Consider the following 21,183-nt stretch of genomic DNA (forward strand, 5'->3'; position numbering starts at 1 on the left):
ATCCATCACTGTTAAGACTTAAGTTCTCAAGAAATCTAGCAACCTATACTTACCCTTAGTCCACAACATACATACACCTACAGCACTACATTACATACACAGAAGTGTGTGAATTCAATGTGAGTTACGAGTTATGTCCTAAAACCCTGTACAAATAAGGCGAAGCGCGCGTACTAGTGTAAAACGCTGCATTTGAACAGGGTCGAAATTTTGGAGATCAGAGATGAGCATTACTTTTATAAGCAATTATTTGTTATTAAGCTACAAAATGATTTGCGAATTTAGGTGCCATTATTTTCGAATAACAGAAGACGACACTAGCAAAGCTGCTTCACGCCACCTATTCTTATGTAATTTTCAATAGTTACGTTCACAGTTCACGTCGGACAAGTGCGTAAAACTATAAAACTGCGCAAAAAATACTTATTAGTAATTCCAACAAAAACAACAATTTTCAATTGTCATCCGTATCCCAACACTTACTCCGTCTCTGTAACACGTAACACGAACTCACCATGCGCATCCGAATACGGACGATCATACGGATGGAAGACGCGGAACACGTGCCCGACACGGGAGCACGGCAGAGTCTCGAGCACGCCTCCGCCTGCAACACGGCACGTGTCAGTGAGAGAGGGGAGGGCTTACCGTGCGTGTCGCTGTTGGCCGGCAGACCGTAAGGGTGGAAGGCACGGAATACGTGACCGACACGGGAGCAAGGGATCGTTTCTAAGGTGCCGCCACCTGCAAATATAATGTTTAAGCAAGCAGTGCGGACGCGGTCCAATCGTAAGAGAATACGACGTCGTCGCATCGCATATTACGCTATCGTGCGTCAGAGCGGAGACCAAAACCTTAATACGTCAAGTTTAGTCAAGTTATTAGCTGTACTAGCTCTTCTTGGTATACGACTCGATCGACTTCATACTCGTACGTCAAGTCGCGCACTCAACTCAGTCAACTCACTTTATACTTCAAGCGCGACTTGACGAGTATGAAGTCGATCGAGTCATATACCAATGCGATGCGATGCGATGCGATGCGATGCGATGCGCATATCTATGAGATACGTGATGAATAGATACTATATGGATAACACACATTTTTAAACACAACGGTCACATTTTTAAATCACAGTGACGTGCCATGAATGTCACGATTTTGTCGTATGCCCTCCAAGTGTAGTCGTAAAGTCTACGGCAGGTTACTGCTATTCCGCACCGTCAGGGTATTTCAAGCAGCGGTGTGGAGGGCACGCAAAAAAGCGGTACGCTTACGGCACGACACCGCGATTCCAGACACCACGACTCACACTGCCAGATGCGGAAGCTCATCTCGAGGTTCTCCCCCCCCCCCCCCCAGCCGGCCATCTGCTCGTCGTACGCTCCCAGCTCCCAGTAGTACTCGCGCCGGATCGCGAACAGACCGCCCGCCATGGTCGGGGACCTGGAATATTGTAGAGAACAGGACTCGACTCACACTGCCAGATGCGGAAGCTCATCTCGAGGTTCTCCCCCCCCCAGCCGGCCATCTGCTCGTCGTACGCTCCGAGCTCCCAGTAGTACTCGCGCCGGATCGCGAACAGACCGCCCGCCATGGTCGGGGACCTGGAATATTGGGACAAGTCGAGTCATCGTCCGACATGTTTCCGTTTTGAGGATACGGACGGATTACGTCAGTGAAAGTAAAATATGTTAATACATTTGAGTCTCCCGGGTTATTTATATAGTTAATATCGTCCATGGAGCCAGCGCGAAGCATCCTCTTTCTACGTCGGGCACAAATGCTTCCGTCCGTACGAGTATGTCCAACTGTCCGGCTTTTCTCTTGTACAATTCTCTTGAAATTTTATAATCAGGTTTTTTTTAATCCCGGAGTTGCGACGTTATATAGGTATATAGGGTCACTGACCATGTCGGGGCGATGTCGGACCCGCGACGTTTCTTCTCCCGCTCCGGAACCTCGATCCACGTGAAGTGCCCCACGAACGTGAACCCGCCGACCTGCGCATATGTCATTTATTGCAATTTCCTCATAAAGGCTTTAACGTGGTACGAGTTCATGCTACGAGAGAAAAATAGTATATCCATGTAACATTCATACGATATAATTGTTCGATTTTTACATGTCTAAATACAGACATTTAAATATCAAAGTGCGATAATTGTATACAGGGTGGCTAAAAAATAACTGCATTCCCGTTGCCAGGGAGGTTTTGGGATTATACTGAGCAACTTTAACCATGGGACTAGCCCCGAAATAGCGAAAAAAAGATTTGGCTGTTTCATACATTTTGACAGTCCATTCTCTATGGGAGGATACATTTTTTTTCGCGATTTCGGGTTTGGTCGGGTTGGTCCCATAGTAAAAGTTGCTCAGTATAATCCAAAAACCTCCCTGGCAACGGGAATGCAGTAATTTTTTAGCCATCCTGTATTGTATTCAACGCGTCAAACTCGAACTATGAAAATGACCCGTAATTGTAGGTATGTTAAGAGCACAAAAGTAGTTTTAAGTACTTACATTTTGGGCCCGATTTTTTTATATAACATCCCTAGAAATAACCAAATAAACAAACCAACTGACCCATCAAAATACAAGTTTGACTGCAAACAATCTAAATAGTAATCATGTATATAGGTACCGTACCGTACCCACTACACTACACTACAGGAAACGACTAAGTGTTAGTGACACTACCTGGCCCCAATTTCACCACGGTGACAGGTGCGACAATTGTAAAACATCACTGTTGCTGACGTCACAGGCATCCATGGGCTACGGTTACCGCTTACCATCGGGCCGGCCGTATTCCTGTTTGCCACCATCATTGTATTATTTAAAAAAACTTTATTATATCGGAAAAAACAGATATTTCTCTTGCTAAGTTTATGACAATTGTCACAAGAAACACGACAATTGTCACGAAATTCCGACATATAACTCATTGCCTGTCAAGAATTACCTACAATTCTTCTAAATCTTGACAATTTTCACAAACTTCGCAAGAGAATAATCTGTTTTTTTTTTTTCGATATAATAATTTTTTTTTAATAATACAATGATGGTTGCAAACAGGAATACGGCCCGCCCGATGGTAAGTGGTAACCGTAGCCCATGGATGCCTGTGACGTCAGCAACAGTGATTTTACAATTGTCGCACCTGTCACCGTGGTGAAATTGGGGCCTGTACACTAGGTGAACTAGCTACCACCAATATGTACTACAATAAACACAACAAAGGGTATACAAAATTGAGCTCTTGCAATTTTATCCAATATTAGACAAAATTCTTAAAATATAACATGTTTCTGTAGTCTAATATTGAGCGTAATGTTATTTATAGAGTTGTAAATTTTGTATACGCCTTCTGTTAGTGGATAAGGTAAATGAAAACTGACAAAATTGAATAAACTGTGAAGTGTTAAACAGAATTCCGAAAACATAAACTTTTAGTTTAATTGAAAGTAGGTAAGTCAAGTAAGAGAGAGCTATAACAGGATGCATATATAAATGGACACCGGTGATGGATGTTTTCGTGTCCTACAGATCGTGTTCATGCTGCTGCTTATTATGTACAACTCGTTGCTTGAACCACTTTATTTATCTGAGAACTGAGCATTCTGGGATTTTTTTTATTAAAAAGTATATTTTATAATTTTATCAATAAATTAAAAAAATGTATATGCACCTATTTTTAAGAAAATAATCTTGTTAAGTGTAGTCAGTACCTAACTCTTCATGCGTTTAGCACAATGAGGAATGTTAAGATCACTATCCATCACCAAAATGCATTATTATTTATTACTACTATGTAAATTTCTGAACAGGTAAAATAATCAACTCCACACATCAGTTTTGGTCACACATCACACCGAAACGACTATTATTTTCAGAGTCGACATCTAGCATCGAGTAGCGGAATTATCAGTACTGCTACTCAGTGGAAATGAGATTCCCTTTGGGAGCGTAGGTTCGGATCCTGCCGACTGCGCCATGTAAAACATGTAATGTGACGGAGGAATACATAACACAAGTGAGCTGGTTGTAACACTGATGATCTTTATTCCACTACCCACCCACACATCAAAATAGGTATATATATGACAGCTACTTGACAATAGATGTAGCGGCGACCGAAAAGTCTAATGCTCAACAATTATCAGCTAATATTATAACCGGATTAACCGGAACTCTATTTTCAACTCCTTCTGCTTATAATATTAGTTGTAAATTGTTTTTAAATACAATTTTCGTGAGTCGCCACACGAGAGACATCTAGTATCGAGTAGCGGTACTAATAATTCCGCTACTCCATGCTAGATATCGACTGCGAAAATAACAGTCTTTTTGGTACCAAAACTGATGTACGGAGTGGGCACTCTATTCTTACTATATTTCTCTATGCTTCTGTGCTCATATTGGCAAAAGGTTATTATTGTTAACCATTGGTGCAGTATGTTGCCTCCCCTTCACCTCATAACATGCTTAAATCACTAAATACACGTTAGTATAATTTCCGCATTAATTCCAATACATTTATACAAATCACTCCCTTGTACGGCATCTATCGCAATAGCATAAAATAATCGAAGATATTGGATCTCAGATATCTTCCTTAATACCATCATAAATTCGCGATCATTATTCTATGATTCAATAGGATGTTTCAGTGTCAGTTATATTGCTCCATACCACGCGCGGTAAGTTAGTACCTAAAGCATCTTCCATGTTTTTGCGTTCTCATGCACCACACCATTAGGTCTGAATCGATGGTACTCCCTCCACAGCACTATCATACACTATTGCGATGAGCAATATTCTCGTAAACCAGCATGCTTGCATTCATTTTTAGTATGCCATTCTCCGCTGATGTTTTACCGATGTATTCTTGCATTTTCCCGTTTTTTTCACATGCAACACCTAAGCCCGTTATTTAATTGTCAGTAAGGCAACTCTTTCTTTGCCGCATGCCACACCTGAATAGGGTCTTTCCAGTTCTCGACTGGAACGTACCATCATAAGAACTTATATTGTAAGTAAGTTACTGTTAGTAGGTAAGTCATATTTGCTTTCTTCGCCGCATGGCACACCGTTGAGTGTTCGCATGCCACACCTGAATAGGATCTTCCCCATCGAGATGGAAGGTGGTCTGGTCGACGACGTCGATGACTGGCGTGGGCACTGCATCTCGCTTGTGCCGGATGCGCTGCAGCAGCGGCCGCAGCCAATCACTCTCGGCCTCGCAATGCGCGTCAAGGAAGACTAGCACGTCTCCTCGCGCTGCGCGCGCGCCCGTCACGCGGGCTCTCATCAGACCCTGCCTGTGATAGGTACAGCTTTTTACTGACGGTAGGCTACATTATGTTTAAGTAACCATTATCAAAATATGAGATCGGCGAAGCAAGCATAAGCCAAGCTACAACAGCAATCCAAAATATTTTACGAAAATCCGCTCAGAATAGTCGGGTTCCGACCGAGGTACAATTATTCCACTATTAACATGAAATGCCTGAAAGATCTTTTAATCAGGTGTGTTGATAAGCGTAGCCTCGTCACAGGACGGCAAGCATATCTCTCGCTTCTATCTCACTCGCTCTCGTTTTTTTCGTTGAAACTGTCAGAGGAGCATAAAATTCTCCCTATAGTCAATAAATCATTATTAAAAATTGCAAATTTAAATTGTAATGCAATTATTCGCTGATAATCATAATAAAAGAAACACTCTTCTTCTTCTTCCTCGCGTTATCCCGGCATTTTGCCACGGCTCATGGGAGCCTGGGGTCCGCTTGACATAATAAAAGAAACACTATTTTATAATTTTAACCACAGAACGAGGCGTGTTACGAATGAATATGAAAGTATATTATATGTCGGAGAATGGCTGAAATGTGCCATCTATCGCCTTCAAGAGGCGTTTTGTCATGCAAACCTTGACAAATAGAGCAAACTAGGGTGTTACGTACACTTGAGTGGCGTTCGACGCAGTTCCGCCAAGACGTCATAGAGTGCGCTCTTAAAACAATTGAAGTCCAGAACAATTGAAGTTATGCTGTCAATCAATCTTGAGAGGGAGCACGATGAGAACGAACGGGAGAAGATGACGTCTGTGGCGGCTCCTGGGTCTAATCCACTGGTTTGCTTAAGATAAGAAACGTAACGCGTGCTGTGATTTGTAATGACTGTAATGAGTCTTGTGCAGTAAAGATTGTGAGTTGAACATCGTATTTCATTGAAGGCCCTCGTCATCCACGATTGAAGGTTCTGATGTGCTGCCGATAGTATGATACGCCCACAATTCCCGACATCAGAAGTGTGGCCGAACACAGGGAATTCGCTACGGAATTCCTCTTGAAAGCTCAAATTTGCCAAATGAAGGTGGACTGAAGGTCCCAAAAATCTACCCTGATTTTGAAAATCCCTGGCATTCCTTAATTCAAGAGTTTTAAAGGCCTTAGAAAATGAAGAAATCTCATGCTATCGCTGGTGGAAAATAAAGAAGTATCGTGATGGAAAATATTTGAAGTGAAATGACAGTTGACATATTTGATATTTTATAAATTGTGATCCAGTTTTTGCATTGCTTTTTATGTTGTTGTGTGAAATTTTCGTGAATGTTGTTAATGTTGTAACTCTAAGTAATACGTTTACAGTCCTTTGCACCATGAAGAATGAAGATAGTTGCTGCGAGATCTCCCGTCTCGCACGGGTTGGAGCTGCGGTTGCAGAAACGTGGGTGCCTTAGTTTGTTTACAGAAGCTGAGAGGAGCTGCATATTTACTGGTTGCCAGACTGTCGCTGGAAGTTGGAAATCGCGTGAGTTGCGTCCATTGTTTTATGATCTGTAACTGTGTTGAGTGTATCTCACAAAGCCGGCGTGATGGGATCTAGTTAGGAAAATATGAGAACAGATACCTACCTACGAGATATCTACTCTAGCCTTTAATGGTCAGAATCAGAATGTATGTAAAAAAACTTTTGGTACGTGGACTTGTAATCTGCTGTTAAGACGATGTAAGGCTGTTTAACGATTTTCTGAGCACTATGGCATGTAATACCGTCACAACTTGAATAGCTTCTAGCAAAATGCACCTTAATTTTTTTGTGTGGAGACGTACTATTTCAATTTGTGTCGTGGACCAAATAATATTATCGTGAGAAGCGTCACGAGTGGTTGATGCCATTATTCGATCACACTGTGAATATAAAATTCTCACCTTTAAGTATGATTTCTATTTTGCTAGCTTGTGCCTATGATGGTGGTAAGTATGTGCGTGATATTTTTTTTTTTGATATGAAAAGTAAACCGAGAACTTAGTGGTAAAGTTCATGACCGTTGACGGATAGTTCTGACTTAGTTTTAATCATGTGCAATTGTGCATTCCTTTGATTACTTAAAATGACTTCACATCCAAAATTAACTAGTCAAAACGAAACGTAAACGTAATGAGTGAAAATTGTGTGTTCCTATTTGAAGAACCTAAATGGTGATTATTTTAACCGCATCGAAGCCGAAGGAATCCTTTTGTGGTCATTTTTGCAGTCAGATTTTAGAGTTTACAGTACCTACAGAACAATTTTAAATTTGGACCCGACATTTAATTTTTCAATAATTCTGTGATTCAGTGATATGTTGTTTGCGATGTGTATCTGTCAAAGGGCCATTATGATTATCAAATTGAATTTGATGAACAATGATAAAATAATTTAAAATTAATTGATTAACTTTGGATTCGATTTGACACTTGATTTGACTTACTTATCAGTTATCACTCAATGGGTTAAGATAATTTTGCATATTGCATGAATAATAATAGCTGAGTAAGCAGTTTGGGAAGGATATTGTTCATTGATTTATTAAAACACTACCTATTTAAAGGGACACATTTTGGGATTAGATTTCTCTACGTAGGTATACCACTTTCCGCGTTGGTTTTATGACATTGTCGTCAGAAACGAAACGTGAAGTTCATGCCTCTTTGAGGATAGTTTATTTGAGAGGTTCATCACTTGAGTTGGCGGTCGCAACCGGAACCTGAGTTGTCCAGAGGGCGTTTGAGGGCTGGGTGCTGGAGGGCACAGTCCTATTCGTAACTGCAATTCATGGGGGTTTCGGACCGGGCGATGAGGCTAGCTGTGTGTTGGAACCAAGCTGTTGGCACTGTTATTTGGAAGTTGGTGTTGACTTGTAGGCATTGGTTGATGTATGTGAAAAGAAAGTATTAATGATTAATTATTCCCCTTAAATGTGAAGGCAAATGACAGAACGGTTTTGGCATGCTATTTTAGTATTTTTCGGTAGAAGGCAGCAAAAATGAGACTTGAAAAAAAAGGGAAAATAACGCTTTGTCTATTACACTTATTATCCAAAATTATTAAAGTATGTTACTACGTACGCTATTACGCACGTTATGGAACTAGTACAAAAAGTTGTTCGTACTCCTTACAGTAATTATAATGTTCCTTATGATCTTTTACGAAACTAGTTGTCGATGTTTAGCGAATAGAGTCGAACGCATTTATTTTCTGTTTGATCGATAAAGAAGTTAGCAAAATTTGAGTACCTACAGCGGTTTGATTTAGAATAGAAATTCTGCCACTAATACCTGTTACGCTAGATCGTTCGTTGTAAAACGAGTTGTGAACTTCTTTATTAATATCATGCATGTTCAACCTTTTTGAACCTCTTTGAGAGCTATTTGGTTTTTGAAATATTGTGTCAGTCAGCTAAAGACAAGTCGTGTCAGTGTGTAAATATCACATAATGATCAAGTTTTCTTGCCTTTTTCTTAATAAAAATTATGAAAGCGATAAAAAAAATTCAATTTGGTTTTCGTAGAAAGTATAATACTGGACTTACCTGATAATATATCAAGTTTTGAAAATTTCTCAAGCTGTCTTGTAAATGTGTTGTCCGTACAGAAGGAATAAAATAGAGAAGTCGGTTTAAACTGAACTGAACGCAATTTTGGTACGTGTTTAAACTATTTAATATGAGAATCGAATAAGTAAACTGTCGTAGTCCTATTCCGAAACTTAAAATTACGTGTCGATTAATTACAATATGCTTCTTTTTGTTTATGGAATTAATGATTGTGTTTAGGATTACACAAATAATTAATGGTGCCAAAATTTAATCAAAATATTTAGGGTATGGTAGAAAGCTGGTTTGAAATCAATTGACCTGGCTCAATCTTTTTATACTTAGGCGGGTGATCGAACGAGCGAGCGAAGCGAAGTGAAGTTCTTACATTCAACTTGGAACACACGGCTGGCTAGGGGCACGTCCCGGCATTTCGATGTTTTTAAGCTGAGCTATCAGAGGATAGTTTGATACACAATAACTTAAGTAAATTTGTTCTAATTTAAATGAAATTGGGTAAACGTGTAGTTGAGGGCATTGTATTTTAGTCATTAAATTATGAGCAGGCTCGATCAAGGTGTTATTGAGTCAGAAGAGCTTAGAAAGCTATTTGTGAGGGGTCTTGCTTTTCTGGTCATCTTATTTGCAAGAAAGTATGGTCGAGTTTGGTATCAAATGAAAGTGCTCGGCTTTTATAATATTGTTTTTAAGTTTACCATTTTTAAATAATTAACAAGATAAAAATAAACATAAAATAGGTAATTGACATTTGACAAGAAAGATAACGGCTTACCACAGATACAGTTTATTTTAATCTCTATGGTGTTGTGATGGGCTCCGCAGACCTTGCAATAAATCACATGCGGTTTTCGATCCTTTGCCGACTAAGTAGTAGGTTCATTAAATTGATCTAACTTTTTGGCGAACCGCGAGTTCTCAGTTCGGGGCGAACTACTAGTTTAAATCAAACTTACTAAACATTTTAACCATGAGATAACGGAGATGATACACGCGTCTTGGGTGAGAGGCCATTGTGTGCGTGCGGCCAAGTATCTTTCAAACGGATAAACTAATTTCATCGCTGTTTTCTGTGATCCTAGCTAACATTTTGAGGTAATGATTAAAATGGCAAATAGATCTGCATCAAGGTATCAATGAAATCAAATAAGAAAATCTATTAGTGGGAACACTAAACTTTTAGGGAATACTAAACGTTTAAGTAAAGAATAGGTGCGCAGATAATGTTCATAAAATCTGTTAAATATGGAAAACCATTTATTTTCGAGAACTCAATACAAGATGTGTTTCAACTGAGGGGAATCTCTGTGGTGAGGTTCATTTAAAAGCTAGTTTGTATTGTATCTTTATGGTGATATTATTTTCACGCTGTTTGGATTATGGTGATATTATTTTCACGCTGTTGCATTTTAAGTCTCTTAATGAATTGTTCGAAATGTATCTCTACCCCATTTCCGTTGAAATATGGCCTGATTGAATATCGTGATGCTACTGATGCTGAACTTGTTCATTCACAACAATGATCTATGTGCGTGTTATTGAAAGAGTTGAGTTGAGTTGCCTGTCAGTATCCAAAAGTTATGGAGGAACTTACTTTGGTCAGGTAGGCCGAGCAATGAGCTTAGATACCTCAGATTGTTGTATTCTGTCCGCAGATGTATGCAGTGATGCATACAATGTCAGGATGCCGTGGTGGTGCAGATGATCTGCGCTCTACAGTCTCTTTTGGGAGAAGAAGATCTCATCTTCGCTCTAGTCTACCAGTGAAAATCATAAAGGGGGATGGATAACGTACGGAGGGACCCGTACAATGTCAGGTTGGCCGTGTCGGAGAATGGCTGAAATGTGCCATCTATCGCCTTCAAGAGGCGTTTTGTCATGCAAACCTTGACAAATAGAGCAAACTAGGGTGTTACGTACACTTGAGTGGCGTTCGACGCAGTTCCGCCAAGACGTCATAGAGTGCGCTCTTAAAACAATTGAAGTCCAGAACAATTGAAGTTATGCTGTCAATCAATCTTGAGAGGGAGCACGATGAGAACGAACGGGAGAAGATGACGTCTGTGGCGGCTCCTGGGTCTAATCCACTGGTTTGCTTAAGATAAGAAACGTAACGCGTGCTGTGATTTGTAATGACTGTAATGAGTCTTGTGCAGTAAAGATTGTGAGTTGAACATCGTATTTCATTGAAGGCCCTCGTCATCCACGATTGAAGGTTCTGATGTGCTGCCGATAGTATGATACGCCCACAATTCCCGACATATATATATTCCGTACAAAATAAATGAAATACTTTCAAAAAACATCGGTTTTACCAAGAACGTTCATATTCGTACCCTAATATCCCGGTAGTTTTACCATGAACGTTCATATTCGTACCCTAATATCCCGGTAGTTTTACCAAGAACGTTCATATTCGTACCCTAAATCCCAGTAGTTTTACCAAGAACGTTCATATTCGTACCCTAATATCCCGGTAGTTTTACCAAGAACGTTCATATTCGTACCCTAAATCCCGGTAGTTTTACCAAGAACGTTCATATTCGTACCCTAATATCCCGGTAGTTTTATTTTGTTTTCCGTAGTTCCGTATATACCACAACTAATAAAGATAATGGTGAGAAATTGATATAAATAAAATAAGGGCATTTATAGATTCGAAACCACTATGTGAAGTGAAATGATAGAATAATAAAATTCACACAAAAACACAAAACTCCCCCAGCATGGCATAGTATATAAAATATATATAAGTAGTGTTCGTGTAGGTATGTGTACCCTAACCATAGTGCTAATTAATCGACATCAATATAATAAAAATAAAACAAGAATTGAAAGCGCAATTATAAATCTAATATATGAGATCCTACGGACTGCGCCAGTGCGATACAAAACAATGGATAGAGGTGATAGTAGGTATACAAACTTACGTTTATTAATAATGGCAATAGTGTTATCTGGTAATGTTTATCGCAAATAAAAGATTATTATTCTTATCAAGTGATAAAGACAAGATAATATAAGTCTTTCTAAAAATATGCGCTAAAATCGGTGAATTCTTTGTCACTTGATAAATTCCACTCCCCCATTACACCCCCCTAGAAACGTGATAGCCAAATAAAAAGGGATCTAAAATAGCCTACATTATGCTCCTAGGGGAGCATCAACGACAAGTAACCGGATAGCAGTACTTGTATCAAAGTGCAGAAGGAACGATCTAGTCAAACGTGCTAAAAAACAAAATGTGTGCATTTATTGTAAAACAGTGAACATTACATGTATTTCACACAAGTGTCGCTATTGGATCTAAGTATACAAGTGCAGAAACAGAAACTAGACACACAAAACCCGCCAACCTGAAATATGGCGGGGTCCTGCACGCTATAGAGGAAGTCCTTGTGGCCGATCACGTCTATAATGGGCATGACGACGGCCGTCGGCGCGTCCTTGATCCGCTGCAGCATGGGCCGCATCCAGTCGGCGACGCCCTCGCAGTGCGAGTCGAGGAAGATCAGGACGTCGCCGCCGGCGTAGCGGGCGCCGGCCAGCCGGGCGCGAGTCAGCCCTATCCTGGAGCAAGTACGGACGTTGGTCGATATGTGGCGTTGAAATTAATTGTAGTTTGTAACATGGGGGATACTACCTACAGACTGAAGAATATTTATAAACATGCAATGACGTTAACTTGATGACCCTAATGGAATCTTATCATTGGCGTAGCGAGTAACACGAATAATTAACATGGCATTGATTAATCAATGACACAAGTACCACTATCCGACAACAGATGTCGTTGCAATCAATCATTATTTTTAAAACTATTCCGAACGCTCTGCCGTCATCACGACTGACTGAGAATGTATGTAAACACTATTGTTAAAATTCATTTGTCTATTCATCGCTATTTCAGACTATTGATAAAGAAAATACCATTCTATTCTATTGCGTGTTTATGGTAGGTAAGTGAATGGCAACTGATCTTCTGGTGTGTCCCTTAAACAAGAGGAATGACACTATCAAATCGAGTCGCTCGTCAAGTGTTTTTATCATCATGTAAATATGGATGCAGAAACATAATGAGAGCTGCGGCCGCACATATAAATGACGAACAATCACTTCTCTGTGTGAAGTAACCGACTGGGACGAGAGATACAAGATACTGATGAGAGAAAGAATCTGATGTTGAAATATTGTGTTTTGATTCAGTGTTCACGTTCGGTGACGAAATAATCATCAAGAATAAAGTAATATAAATGAAGAGAATTCAAAGGAAGCGGCATTGATTACTTGAAGAACGGACAACAGATCATTCATAATAATGAAGCGTTCAAAGAAACTGGATCGTGTCATGTCAATAACAAACTATACAAGGCATTCTAAAAAGTAACGTGACAATTTACTTATCAAATCAGCACTGTAACTGCCATTATTATTGTTAGTTTATACCCCAATCCGATCACAATGTCACTTGAATATTCTTGGTTTATAAATAATAGTATAAATAGTCTCAGGTTGTAGGCACTTATTAATGTAATAAAAACAATAACCTCTTTTGTATTATCTGTCTGTCTGTTTTTTCCCAGTAAACAAAATAAATAAATGAACGCGAAGCGCACAAACGTGGACGCTGAGTATTGTCATCAGCATTTTGTCCATATTTATTCCCACAAGCGATCATATTTTAAGCAAACAATAAATTTTCGCTTTTCCGAAATGTTATCCTGATGTACTTGTACATGTGTTGTCACACTGGTTATATTACAAATAATAAATTGCTTTGCCTGTAATACAAGCGCAATAACGTTAATATATGCACGAATACAGGCGGTTTTCTTCAAATTGGCAATTATCACTTGACATTTTTAACAATGAGTAAATCTTATGGCAAATGCGTTTGGTTCACCGATGAACAGTTAAGAGACTTGTTGCTTTAGATATTTTTCAAACAGCTTACGTACGTAGGTACTTTATAACCTTAGAATATCTCAAATTGTATTAAGATGACACAGTACTCAAGCTATTTGACAAATAGCACGCACAGCATCCAGCATTATAGTTCAAAAAATAATGTAAAGCGAATGCTCAATGTCCAGTGACAATTGTCAAATGGATAGGTAGAAGGCAACACATTGTTTACCGACACAGGAAACTCCACAAGATCCCCCGCCCTGTATTCGAACGTGTCAGTCTTGATGGTGTCGATGAGAGGCACTAGGACCGAGTGCGGGCTGTGTTTGATCCTGTGCAGCAGCGGCCGCAGCCAGTCGGCGACGCCCTCGCAGTGGGAGTCCAGGAACACAAGGATGTCGCCCTTGGCGGCGCCCGAGCCGGCGTAGCGGGCTCTTGTTAACCCTAACCTGGACAGGTTCAGCGATTCGTCCATAGGTGGCGTTGTAATCAATCTAGGCGATAACTCGTATAGTGGTTAACGTCTATGTATTATGAACCGTCGTGGACGTCAGCTGCCGCTCCGTTGGTGGGTTGAGGAATGGCAGCCACCAAGAGACGTAAAAAAAAAATTTAGCCATCGCACCCGTTTGATACTTTGTCGGATGATATTTTAGATGCTACATAAAGCATCTGTAAAATATATGTATATGTATACCTATATGCCCCATAGGGCATTATCTATGAAAAGGGACCTTATTGTCGATGGCGCTTACGCCGCACAGCGTCGCGTATCATAGTATTCATATCGAAGCTTCGTTAATAATGGCGTAAGCGCCATCGACAATAAGGTGCCTTTTCATAGATAACGTCACATATTGTGAATTAAAAAAAATCGTCAGCCGGTTGTATATCGGTGGAAAAAACGTCAGCTGGTCGTATGAAAATGTAAAAAATAAGCGCTTTCGCTCTTTATGATATTGATAACAAAGTCATGAAACTTTGCATGTAGCATTTCATCAGGCGTTTCAATAAATGATTACGCATTACGCATACTTTGCGGACACAAAAGGTAAGGCGCGTATTGTTTACATGTTCATGTGGACAGCGGACGGTCTTTCCACCGCGATATAACCGGCTGACTATTTTTTTAATTCATGATAGCATCTAAATTATCATCTGTCAAAGTAGCAGCCAGGAGGCGATGACTGACGATATTTGATACTGGCCCGCGGTCTAGAAGTAATAATAAAAATATGTTTTGTTTTTAATTGGTATTAACTCTGAAACAAGGCGAATTCCAGAAAAGTTTATAGGACATTTGTCTTTATAGTTCATTTTTTTAGCATTAGAAAGAACTTGAAAGAAGGTAAGCGATCTTGACATGTCTTTTAATTGATAAACGCTTTTTAAAAATCAGTAACTATTACTTACGAAAGCAGAAGAATATAAGTGATCGTATTAGATTTATAATTGTTATATATTTCATCATCATCATCATCTCAGCCTATATACGTCCCACTGCTGGGCACAGGCCTCCTCTCATGCGCGAGGGCTTGGGCTATAGTCCCCACGCTAGCCCAATGCGGATTGAGGACTTCACATACACCTTTGAATTTCTTCGCAGATGTATGCAGGTTTCCTCACGATGTTTTCCTTCACCGAAAAGCTAGTGGTAAATATTAAATGATATTTCGTACATAAGTTTCGAAAAACTCATTGGTACGAGCCAGGATTTGAACCCGCGACCTCCGGATTGAAAGTCAGACGTCATATCCACTCGGCCACCACTGCTTCTATATATTTGCCATAACGTATTTTTAAAATGTGTTTTTCAATTAAAAGACACCTAAAGATTGCTTACCTTATTTCTAATGCTAAAAAAAACGAACTATAAATTTGATTAGGCCCCAATTTCATATCGGTGACAGGTGCGACGAATTGTAAAATCACTGTTGCTGACGTCACAGGCATCCATGGGCTACGATTACCACTTACCATCGGGCGGGCCGTACTCCTGTTTGCCACCATCATTGTATTATTTAAAAAACCTTTATTATATCGGATAAAAACAGATATTTCTCCTGCGAAGTTTCTGACAATTGTCAAAGATTTAGAAGAATTGTAGGTAATCCTTGACAGGTAATGAGTTATATGTCGGAATTTCGTGACAATTGTAGTGTTTCTTGTGACAATTGTCATAAACTTAGCAAGAGAAATATCTGTTTTTTTCCGATATCATAAAGTTTTTTTTAATAATACAATGATGGTGGCAAACAGGAATACGGCCCGCCCGATGGTAAGCGGTAACCGTAGCCCATGGATGCCTGTGACGTCAGCAACAGTGATTTTACAATTCGTCGCACCTGTCACGTTGGTGAAACAGGGGCCAGGAATACACTGTTACAATCTTTCGGGTCCCACGTGAGCACCGTGAATATAATTGAAGGAAACTTAATGCAAAATTACAGATTTTCGAGAGCGGATATCTCAACTGAATAAAACTTATGTAGATAATTTAATCAGTATTCATACTCATAATCTTTATTATCTGTTAAGATACATAGAATTGTGTACAACATGACACCCTGTAGGGCACAGCAAACAGTTTAATCAAGAGGAGATCGAGTTTTTTGTACAAGATAATAAGTTTATATTAGTGTTATTTATTGTATAGGTGATTTATTAATTGCAATTATTGGTCGTGAAAAAATTCATTTAAAGTATAATAAGCTTTTTTAATAAGGTGATCTTTTAGTTTTTTAAATAATTCATTGTCAGACTTGGTGTTATTTATTTCGTTACTAATTTTATTGAATATTTTTATTGCCATTGAGTTAGGGCTTTTTGAATGTAGTTTGAGTTTTGAGGGGATAACCTGCACCAGCTTATTTTGAAACCTACTGGCGTAACGTCGGGGTATATCTGAATGTTTGGTATAAAATTGAGGGTATTTTTTTACAAACTTACATGTTTCCAAAATGTATATTGATGTTAGGGTAAGTATTTTTAGATCGATGAAATGTGTCTTACTACTTTCCAGTATATTTATGTTAGCCAAGATTCGAACACATTTTTTTTGTAAAATAAATAGGCTTTCCACATCTGTGCTATTCCCCCATAGAATGACACCATAGGTAAGCCAAGCATGGGCATAGGAATAGTAAGCTGTTAAGGCGGTGTTGAGGTCGCATGCTTTTTTTAATTCGCGTAAGGCATACGTGAACTGGGACAATTTCGTTTTTATTTTTGCTACATGCGCTTTCCAGTTAACATTGCAGTCAACTTCGAAACCTAGAAGAGGAGCGGTATCTACACATTCTAATTTTATATTATTGAAGGTGAAATTAATATTAAGGGGTGTTTTTTGATAAGGCCTAAACTGTAAGATTTTTGTTTTTGAAAAATTTACTTCCAAATTGTGATCCGATAACCAGTCAACTACGTTTGTTAATAAAGTGCTTAAGTCTTGTGTTATATTATAATCGTCTGTACACGAAGTGAGGATAGAGATATCGTCGGCAAATAAAGTACACGTCTGCTGTATAGTTTTTGGAAGGTCGTTGATATATATCAAGAACAGAAGACATCCTATCATTTTTTATAGTTTCCGAGATATAAGCGAAAAACCGAAAAATGTGACATTCAAACCCCCCTCTTCCCCCCGTCTCAAGAGCTACGGCCGGGGACTTTTGATATGTTCACCTCCTAACTAGCCCAAACAAAGTTACGGAGTCAAACATTGTGTTCCAAGCATTTCCCTCTATACCGTTTCGTCGCCTGACCTAATTATTAAGTTTAAGCAGAGTTTTAACTCTAAAATGTTCTAATTTGTTTATAAACTTTATGAGACATGGTACAGCATGTAAGTGTAAGGAGTAGAAATATAAAATATATAAGGAAAAATCGATTTTATACGATGCACGTTAGAGAAATATAGATCTAAATGAGACACACCTAATACTAATGAAATAATTAGTTTACCCTACCAAACTGCCCACAAACAATAAACTCATGTCGAAATCACCTGAAACGTATATGGGTCGATGGGGTCATACTCGAGAGTGTTAATTTCTATCAGGTCGATGTTGGGCACAAGCACAGAGTTGGGGCTCTGCTTGAGCCTATAGAGGAGGGGCCGTATCCAGTCGACGTCGCCCTCGCAGTGCGCGTCCAGGAACACGAGCGCGTCACCGCGCGCGGCGCCGGCGCCGGCGTGCCGCGCGCGCGTCAGCCCCAACCTGCGGCAGTGCGGCTACTTGACGATAGGTGGCGCTGATATCGACTAACGGACTTCCACGATATAAGTTCACCATTGTACTATATATTTATGTTTTATCTGATGCAACCAATATTCCTTTCTTTTCGTACAATAAAGTGTTTACTTACTCAATTACACGCGGAACTCAACAAAAAAAAGCTAAAATCATCTGAGAAATCGTAAAAATATGAAAAGATGAATAAAATAAAATAGAATAGGTAGTTACAGACTTTGCTAAAACAACCAAAAATATTGTCACACTAGTGACTCTGCCTGTGAAGCCGATGGTCCTGGGTTCGAATCCCGGTAAGGACATTTATTTGTGTGATGAACATAAATATATGTTCCTGAGTCATGGGTGTTTCCTATTAGTAGGAGATCCCACATATGGTCGACCTTCACCAATCTGTCTGACGGATGAAACTATGAAAATATGAAAGAAAATATGTTCCAGAACATAAATAAAAAGGGTTGCCTAAAGAAATATGGTCAAGGCTATTTTTAATATATTTTTGAAAAAAAAATTTTTTTCGGCAAATTTCACCGATTTGTCTGACGAACGAAATAAGTTTCAATGGAAAGTATACAACTTGTACAACATAAATCAACTAGGTTGCCTATCTCTTTCCAGTCACTATTATGTGGTTGCCGTGTTTAAAGAGGTGATTTTATATCGATAATTGCACTCATCTGTCTGACGCTTGAATTATACATCAAAATGATGGTAATTTTATTGCAAATACAATGGCATAGGGTTGCCTGCGAAAATCCGGTCACAAATAAGGGTTGCCAGGGTTTTAATTAAAATAAGAAGGGAAGACTTTTAGCGATAACTCATAAACGGCTTAACTGATCAACTTTGTTTTAATTTTATTTGATTGAGTTTTTTAAGCACTATTTTTATGATTTTTTCCATATTTTTTGGACAGATGGTTCAAAAGTTAGAAGGAAAAACCTTTTTTTTTCTTTCTAAACGATTATTTCCGAAATGATTAACTTTATCAAGAAATGTTGTTTAAAGACCCCTATTTATTTTGAAAGGCCTATCCAACGACACCCCACACTATAAGGTTTAAACGACAAAAAAATTGTCACACACAGTTTGTTTCTTTCAAAGCTATTATTTCCGAAAATATTCACTTTATCAAAAAATGTTCTTCTGAAACCCCTATTCATGTTAAAAGACCTTTCCAACAACATCCCACACCATAGGGTTGACACGAAAAAAAAATCCTCACGTACATTTTGTTTCTTTCGAGGCGATTATTTCCTAAAATATTCTTATTTTAATTAAAAGCCTGGCAACCCTTATTTGTGACCGGAATTTCGCAGGCAACCCTATGCCATTGTATTTGCAATAAAATTACCATCATTTTGATGTATAATTCAAGCGTCAGACAGATGAGTGCAATTATCGATATAAAATCACCTCTATAAACACGGCAACCACATAATAGTGACCGGAAAAAGATAGGCAACCTAGTTGATTTATGTTGTACAAGTTGTGTACTTTCCATTGAATCTTATTTCGTTCGTCAGACAAATCGGTGAAATTTGGCGAAAAAAAATATTTTTCAAAAATTTATTAAAAATAGCCTTGATCATATTTCTTTAGGCAACCCTATTTATTTATGTCCAGGAACATATTTTCTTTTATATTTTCATAGTTTCATCCGTCAGACAGATTGGTGAAGGTCGACCATATATGTACGTGGGATCTCCTACTATATGTATATCTATTAAGTATGTATATCGTTTCCTAGCACCCATAGTACAAGCTTTGCTTAGTTTGGAGCTAGGTTGATCTGTGTAAGATGTCCCGTAACCCATAATATAATAATAAATATTATTTATTTATTTATTTTTATTTAAATATCGCTATTATTTCATGAGAAATAACAATAATTTGAACATGTGTATAAAGTCATACATCATCATCATCATCATCATCTCAGCCATAAGACGTCCACTGCTGAACATAGGCCTCCCCCTTGGACCTCCATACGTGCCGGTTGGAAGCGACCCGCATCCAGCGTCTTCCGGCGACCTTAACAAGATCGTCTGTCCATCTTGTGGGTGGACGTCCTACGCTGCGCTTGCTAGTCCGTGGTCTCCACTCGAGCACTTTTCGACCCCATCGGCCATCTTCTCTGCGTGCAATGTGGCCTGCCCATTGCCACTTCAGCTTGCTAATCCGGTGGGCTATGTCGGTGACTTTAGTTCGTCTACGGATCTCCTCATTTCTGATTCGATCACGTAGAGAAACTCCGAGCATAGCCCTCTCCATAGCTCGTTGAGCGACTTTGAGTTTTGAGATGAGGCCGATAGTGAAAGACCACGTTTCGGAGCCGTAAGTCATCACTGATAATACACATTGATTAAAGACTTTCGTCTTGAGGCACTGAGGTATGTCGGACGAAAAGACATCACGTAGTTTCCCGAACGCTGCCCAACCGAGTTGGATTCGGCGGTTGACCTCTTTCTCGAAGTTGGACCTACCTAATTGGACTACTTGTCCTAGGTAGATGTACGAGTCAACAACTTCGAGTACCGAGTTCCCAACAGAGACTGGGATGGGCACAACATTGGCATTTGACATAAGTTTCGTCTTGTCCATGTTCATTTTCAAGCCCACCCGTTGTGAAACTCTGTTGAGGTCATCGAGCATCATGCTGAGTTCCTCCATCGACTTTGCCATGACTACGATATCGTCGGCAAACCGAAGGTGAGTGATGTATTCGCCGTTGATGTTGATGCCAAGTCCTTCCCATTCCAGGAGCTTGAAGGCGTCTTCCATTACGGCAGTAAACAGTTTCGGAGAGATAACGTCTCCCTGCCTTACGCCTCTTCGCAATGGAATCGCCCTCGTGCTCTGCTCCTGTACTCGGACCGACATGGTGGCGTTACTATACAAACACTTCAACACTTCGATGTACCGATAGTCAATATGGCATCGCTGAAGAGACTCAAGCACCGCCCATGTTTCCACCGAATCGAAGGCTCTCTCATAGTCCACAAACGCTAAGCATAATGGCAAGTTATACTCTTCGGTCTTCTGTATAACTTGCCGCAGCGTATGGATGTGGTCTATGGTACTATAGCCTTTTCGGAAACCGGCTTGTTCGGGAGGCTGGAAGTCATCAAGTCTGTGTTC

General features: G+C 39.5%; 1 protein-coding gene and 1 long non-coding RNA gene across 8 annotated transcripts in view; one reads left to right on the top strand and one right to left on the bottom strand.

Moving 5' to 3' along the window:
• The window catches only part of LOC134802907 (uncharacterized), a 69,119-nt gene that overhangs the window by 37,222 nt on the left and 10,714 nt on the right, over positions 1-21,183 (bottom strand). For 2 of the 7 annotated variants that reach the window (XM_063775631.1, XM_063775629.1), the window contains 4 exons: positions 12,238-12,451; positions 1,912-2,003; positions 1,480-1,607; positions 649-744 (listed from right to left, as the gene is read on the bottom strand). In XM_063775631.1, the coding sequence (XP_063631701.1) occupies positions 649-744; positions 1,480-1,607; positions 1,912-2,003; positions 12,238-12,451 (530 nt within the window). Of the gene's footprint in view, positions 1-514; positions 608-648; positions 745-1,312; positions 1,447-1,479; positions 1,608-1,911; positions 2,004-12,237; positions 12,452-14,018; positions 14,277-21,183 lie in introns of those variants that run through there. The other 5 variants (XM_063775626.1, XM_063775627.1, XM_063775625.1 and 2 more) reach the window with 5 other exon arrangements.
• Positions 15,277-15,567, top strand: LOC134802909 (uncharacterized). Its single transcript, XR_010145900.1, has 2 exons — positions 15,277-15,464; positions 15,498-15,567. It is a non-coding gene; the product is annotated as an uncharacterized LOC134802909 (long non-coding RNA).

This window comes from Cydia splendana, chromosome 25, assembly GCF_910591565.1.
Source record: "Cydia splendana chromosome 25, ilCydSple1.2, whole genome shotgun sequence".
In the NCBI taxonomy this organism is placed as follows: domain Eukaryota; kingdom Metazoa; phylum Arthropoda; class Insecta; order Lepidoptera; family Tortricidae; genus Cydia; species Cydia splendana.